The sequence below is a fragment of the Corapipo altera genome, unplaced genomic scaffold (assembly GCF_003945725.1).
Source record: "Corapipo altera isolate COAL_440 unplaced genomic scaffold, ASM394572v1 44, whole genome shotgun sequence".
Lineage (NCBI taxonomy): Eukaryota > Metazoa > Chordata > Aves > Passeriformes > Pipridae > Corapipo > Corapipo altera.
Genome location: NW_020884880.1, coordinates 9,879,263 through 9,885,653, shown reverse-complemented (window position 1 = coordinate 9,885,653; position 6,391 = coordinate 9,879,263). Strand labels below are relative to the sequence as shown.

Genomic DNA, 6,391 nt, shown 5'->3' with positions numbered 1-6,391 from the left:
CGAGAAAAATCCACCCCACTCCCCGAAAGGTTAGCGACAGCTATCCTTGTGCCTAAAGTTCCGAGATTGCTAATGTACATTGTAGACACAAGATGTTAGTTAGATTTGAGCAAGTTTTTCCCAGGATGTAAATTAGGTCCCAAAAGCTGTTGTCCAAATCGAAGAAACAGAGAAATTAATCTGGGAGACTATCCATCATAGGCTGTAATAAAGGGAGCGACATGGATGAGACAGATGATATGATTAAGGAGCTGTGGTCGTTTTAATTAACTTTTTGCTGTCCTGTAATGATCAAACTGGTCAACAGACCCGGTCAATAAGCATGTTAATATCAAACAAATAAAACCAGGGATGATTAAAAACCTCCTGGTTTATTAAATTTGAAATTCAAATGAAATTTATGCTGCAGATGCATACAGAATGCTAATAGATTTTAGGTTTATTGAGAGTGGATCCCACAGGTTTTCAAGAAACGGCACGAACATTTATCTGCTCCCGTACATCAAACTTCAAATGGGGGGGAAAAAAAAAAGTTTTAATTAATTTCGGGAAAACCTCTCTTGTCCCCCCCTCCACCCCTCCCTCCCGTCCCCACCTGCATATTATGTTGATGTACTGCACCCTTAAGTGCAGTGGTCAATAAGGCAAATGCAAACAAAATCGTAAGCTTCCTTAAATCCTTTGCCCAGCAGGCAATGTATACAAAGGGGGAAGGTTACAGATGTTTCGATGGTGAATTCAGGAAAGATCAGCTCATCGTTCTCAAAGTTCAGAAACTGCTGCTTTTCCAGTTTCAGGGAAATTGTCAGAGTAGCAGGAGGATGCCCACTGGCAGGAGTTTTGTGATTTCTGTTGTGATGCATTTGCCTTTTTTTCCCTCCCTCTCAGTTGAGTTTCCTTGTAAAGACTCCCACGACTATTTTTACAACGAGTTTTTCATCATTTCCAAGACGGTGCTTTTAAAGGAAAAGCACACTGAAAATTAAGGATTTTTGACCTCAAATGAAAAGAGTCAGGGCAAGCATCGGAACAAACAAACGCGAAGAAGACCAAGAAAGGACACGTTTTCTCTGAGCAGACAAGTGTAGACAAAGTACGTATGCAAATGAAAGACCCACCCGACGAAGCTCTCCTAAAAAGAGATATATCACTAACGCCTTCTCCTTCCCCGGTGGATGGTAAAGTCTCTCAGACTTTCTGGGGCTGAAAAGAATGCGTGTCGATCTTTTTACCGAACCTGGCACACCACAAAATGCGATTTTGTGTTCCTCTAAAACGTAATGCACACGATGCTTGTTTTGCTCTTACGCTTTCTGATCTATGTCTTAATAGTTCTTCTCCATCTCCAGCAGATAAAGAAAGTGGAGACAAAAAGTTAATAAGTATTCATACAAGGGAGTATCTCCGGGAAATGTTCTTCCCCTCTTCGCGGGTGATAGTACTGATTAAATTAAACCCGAAATTTACACAAGTGTGCGTTAGGTCTGTAAAATGAATATCATTATAGAAGGAGAGCAAAGCAATGAAGTTAATTCTTTTTTATTTGTTAAACGGAGTTCCCTCCTTCCCCCACCCATTCCTCCTTCTGGGCTGGCCTGTCACGCCTTCTCAACAGGCTAAAATCATTCAGAGCAGCTCGCGGGGAGAAACGCGACATTTATGGTAACCGTCAACCTTCAGAGAAAGAAAGCAGTTCATTAATTTACTTCACTCTTACTTCAAAGTATGATAATGTACGTTATCCCCTTGATCAATAGATATGATGTACAGTCAATACCCCACGACACGGAAACGGGTCAAAACCGAGGCCGAGACAATAAGAAAAACAGCCCCTGGGAAGCTAAGCAAAGCCGCGGAAAAACAGCGGGGGTTAGAGCACCTGGGCGAGCGGGGCCGGGTCGGGGTAGCCCCCGCGGGCGGCTCCCCCAGCGAGAGCGGGAGCGGACTCTGCCCTTCTCCGCAGCCACCTAGCTCTGGACGAGGGGCCGAGGGGGGCAAAGAGCGCACCTTCGAGGTGCTCCGGGACGAGGCGGCGGGGCCGCCCGGCAGCCAGCCCCTGATTGTGCCGGTGCCACTCGGATGGCTTCCGGCTTCTGCGACCCCACCTCCAAGAATCATGCCTGAAAACGCGGGTCTGCGAGGGCGAGAAGGGAGCAGATGGCAAAGAGCAGTGGCCTGAAGTGTTTCCCCTCCTTAATGGGGCAACGGGAGAGGAAGGACTAAGCAGAGGAGAGCGCCGCGGGGGGACCCCGTGAAGAAACGTGGGATGCTACCGCGCTCGCCAATCCTTGCCGATAATCATAGTAAGACTGAGATGATGATGATGACATAAAATTCAGATATAAACCGCTCAGCGGGAAAAAAAAAAAAATAACCTGTTGTCAGATTACAGGCATGGAGGGGTGATGGAAAGGGGCGACCGGGACGAAGCAGCCCGACCTGGGGCTAGCGGTCCCTGCGGACCGGGACTGTGGCTCGCCGCCCGACGACGCGACTGCGTGAGGTCATCAGCGCCGGCGGGGCTCGACGGAGGGGCTCGACGGCGCTGATGACCTCACGCAGTCACGCCGTGGAGCGAGGCGGCGGTGGCGGGGATTGGCTGGCGGAGGCTCAGCGGCACTTCAAAGCCGGCGAGGGAGCTACAATTGTGGTGGAATGGGCGGAACTGATCATTGTATTGCACACCTCTAAAAAAAACACTGCCTCTGATTTATCAATATAAAAAAGATCCTCTGAGAGGAGGGCACTTTTGTGTGATGGCAACTTCACTTCTAGGGGTGAGTCTAAGGATTTTTTTCTCTTGCTGGTTTAATTGGTTTCTTTTTATTGTCGATTGGAGGGGGTTAAAATAACCCCTGTCTTGACCGGGGCTATCAGTCTCCTCTATTCAGCTCTCTTTTTTTTTTCTTCCTTTTTTTTTTTTTTTTTTTTTTTTTGAAACTTAAGTACAACTGAGTTTAGGAGAAAAGAAAGAGTGAGAGGGGGAAAAGGGGGCAGAGTCACTTTTCAGTGAGCAGAAAAAGGTTTTAAGGGCATTTGTAGAAACAACCTACAGCGCCTGGGCTGTGCTGTTCCTGTGCCCCTGGAGAAGTGGCTTTTCTTCTTTACTGGTGACTGCTGGAAGAAAAAAACCCAAAACCAACAAACAAAAAAACCCCCCAAACCTAGCACTATCATTTTTCTTGTGCATTTTTTTAAATTTGCAACAGATTGTGGCTTTTTGTTTCCCTTTAAAATAACACAGCCCACCGTGTCTAGCAGGTACGTTCAACTCGTGTATACATACATATTTACATACGTTAAATTTAGATATGTATTTCATGGTACGTAAATTAGGCTGACTTTAAGAAAGTTCTTTTTAAAAAAGGACTAATTTGATAAACCTACAATTCTATGTTTAAGAAAACAGCCTTACTGACCTGTGGGACGGGGACTGGCCAGGTCCCGGGGAAAGGGAACAGGCTGAAACGTAGCTGCCGCCGTGCCGGGGGCATCTTTAAAGCTACGGTAACAGACGCAACTTTCCCCCCCCTCTCTTTTTTTCTCCCCCTTTTTTAACCCTTCCCGAGCTCCTCCGTGGGAGGGGAGTTGGATGGTGAAAAAAAGCTTGGGAAGGCGTTTGGAGACAGAACCCCGTTGCCGGCCCCAGCGAAAGGATCCTCCCGCGGGAGTCGCGAAACTTTGCGGCCGGGGCCGGCGGAGCGAAGCGGGGCCGGGCGGCGGAGCGGTGCCGGGCGCGGGACGCGGGGCGCGGGGCGGCGGGGCCGCTCCGATCCTGACGCGGCGGGGCGGCCCTCTCCCCTCTGTGCTCGCAGGAGGAACCGCGGGTAGGCTCCACGCCTCTGGCCATGCTCGCTGCGACCTGCAACAAGATCGGCAGCCCCAGCCCCTCGCCGTCCGCCCTCTCGGACAGCGCGTCCTCCTTCGGCAAAGGCTTTCACCCCTGGAAACGCTCCTCCTCTTCGGCCTCGGCGAGTAGCTGCGGCGCCGTGGGCTCCGGCCTCCCGGGCTTCGGTGTGGCGGGCGCGGCGCGAAACGGCTCCTCAGCGGCGGCGGCGGCGGCAGCGGCAGCGGCGGCCGCCCTGGTCTCGGACTCGTTCAGCTGCGGCGGCTCGCCGGGCTCCAGCGCCTTCTCTCTCACCTCCAGCAGCGCGGCGGCCGCCAGCTCGCCCTTCGCCAACGACTACTCCGTCTTCCAAGCGCCGAGCAGCGCCGGCGGCGGCGGCGGCGGCGGAGGCGGCGGCGGAGGGGCGGCGGGACAGGAGGCGGCGGCGCACCAGCCCGTCTTCATCTCCAAGGTGCACACGTCGGTGGAGGGGCTGCAGGGCATCTACCCGCGGGTGGGCATGGCGCACCCCTACGAGTCCTGGTTCAAGCCGTCGCACCCGGGGCTCGGTGCCGGCGAGGTGGGCTCGGCGGGCGCCTCCAGCTGGTGGGACGTGGGCGCCGGCTGGATCGACGTGCAGAGCCCCAACGGGGCGGCCGCGTTGCCCGGCTCGCTGCACCCGGCGGCCGGCGGACTCCAGACCTCGCTCCACTCGCCGCTGGGCGGCTACAACTCGGATTACTCTGGCCTGGGCCACTCGGCCTTCAGTAGCGGCGCCTCCCCGCACCTCCTCAGCCCCGCCGGGCAGCACCTCATGGATGGATTTAAGCCGGTGCTGCCCGGCTCTTACCCGGACTCGGCCCCCTCGCCGCTGGCCGGCGCCGGGGGCTCCATGCTGGGCGGTGGCCCCGCCGCGCCGCTGGCCGCCTCGCCGCGCTCCTCCGCCCGCCGCTACTCGGGACGCGCCACCTGCGACTGCCCCAACTGCCAGGAGGCCGAGCGGCTGGGGCCGGCGGGGGCCAGCCTGCGCCGCAAGGGTCTGCACAGCTGCCACATCCCCGGCTGCGGAAAGGTCTATGGCAAAACCTCGCACCTGAAGGCGCACCTGCGCTGGCACACGGGCGAGCGGCCCTTCGTCTGCAACTGGCTCTTCTGCGGCAAGCGCTTCACCCGCTCCGACGAGCTGCAACGGCACCTGCGGACCCACACGGGCGAGAAGCGCTTCGCCTGCCCCGTCTGCAACAAGCGCTTCATGCGCAGCGATCACCTCAGCAAGCACGTCAAGACCCATAGCGGCCCTGGAGGCGCCGGGGGCCCCGGCGGCGGCGGCCCCGGCGGTGGTCCCGGCCCCGGCGGTAAGAAGGGCAGCGACACCGACAGCGAGCACAGCGCGGCCGGCAGCCCGCCCTGTCACTCCCCGGAGCTGCTGCCGCCCCCCGAGCCCGGCCACCGCAACGGCCTGGAGTGACGGGCGGAGGCGCGGGGCCGTCGCGCCCCTCGGTCCGCCGCCCTCCCGGCCGCGCAGCGCCCCCGGGCGCGCAGCCCTGCGGCGGGGACGCGGACACGTAAGTAGCCGCCGCGGCTCCGCAAGAACCGCTCTCAGCCTCGCGGCCGCTCCGCTGCCCGTCCAGAGCCCCGCCCGGGCCGGGCGGTGCGGCCGGGCCGCGCAACCCCCGCGGCGGGGGCAGGGGAGCGTTTGGGCAAGGGGAGGGAGCCGCGACCCGCTGTGGGGCGGCCGAGCCGCCACCTCCTTTCCCCTTCGCCTTGAGACGCCCCCGCCTCGTGTTGCTTTTAGAGAGGACCCCCCCTCCTTCTCGTCCCCTCTCGCTTTCCCGCTGGAAACCGGCCCGTCCCCTCTCCCTCAGCCATTAGAGCCGGTACAGACGCGGCGCCCCTGCGGGGCGGGCGTGCGGGCCGGGGCTGCTCCGCGGCGGGGCCTCCGACGGCAGCGCAGTCAGCCGCGGTCCTTACTCCGAGCCGAGACTCAGACCTGCCCTCGCCTCGTTAACTGCTCGAAGCCCGTCTGCTCCTCGGGACCGGAGCGGCAACGTGCTTATTTCCCGTTCCCCCTTATTTTTTTCAATTTTAGAGAATCGTTTATCGCCCCGAGTCCAAATTTCACTGCGTTTGCCAGCGCATTTGTATAATTCTCGTTTGAGCAGGAATCGCGAAATACGTTGAAAATAATTAGGTTGAAAGTCATATATTTTTTTTTAAACTCCATACAAATGAAGAAGCATCGTGGGTTTCAAGCAAAGATGTATTTCCAATGCCAAAAAGGGAGGCTGGGGGGGGGGAATAGGAAAATAAAATATTTGTAAAATATGTCTGAACCTATAGGTTTGTATCACTGGGGAATCGTTCTAGATTAGCTAACAATTAAATAAAACTCCACCAATGTATCGGTGTGAGGTGCAGTTGTCCAGGAGACGATTTTGTATAGTATTTTTCTTGTAAATTACTTCCAGTAAATATTTGAAAATATATTGAAGTACACTTGAGCTTTTTTTTTTTTTAATTTTTATTTCTTTTCCTGTCACAAGAAAACATTCTTTTTGGAGTCCT

At 55.7% G+C, this 6,391-nt stretch overlaps 1 protein-coding gene across 1 annotated transcript; it reads left to right on the top strand.

The window, feature by feature from the left end:
* The first annotated feature begins 3,584 nt into the window (after positions 1-3,584).
* SP8 (Sp8 transcription factor) lies at positions 3,585-5,737 on the top strand. The gene has a single exon (XM_027639493.1). The coding sequence runs from the start codon at positions 3,849-3,851 to the stop codon at positions 5,292-5,294; it is 1,446 nt and encodes a 481-aa protein (XP_027495294.1). The 5' UTR covers positions 3,585-3,848; the 3' UTR covers positions 5,295-5,737.
* The last annotated feature ends 654 nt before the right edge of the window (positions 5,738-6,391 follow it).

What these genes read in the sequence shown, in the direction of transcription:
- SP8 (XM_027639493.1), top strand. Translation starts at nt 3,849, where the DNA reads ATGCTCGCTGCGACCTGCAACAAGATCGGCAGCCCCAGCCCCTCGCCG.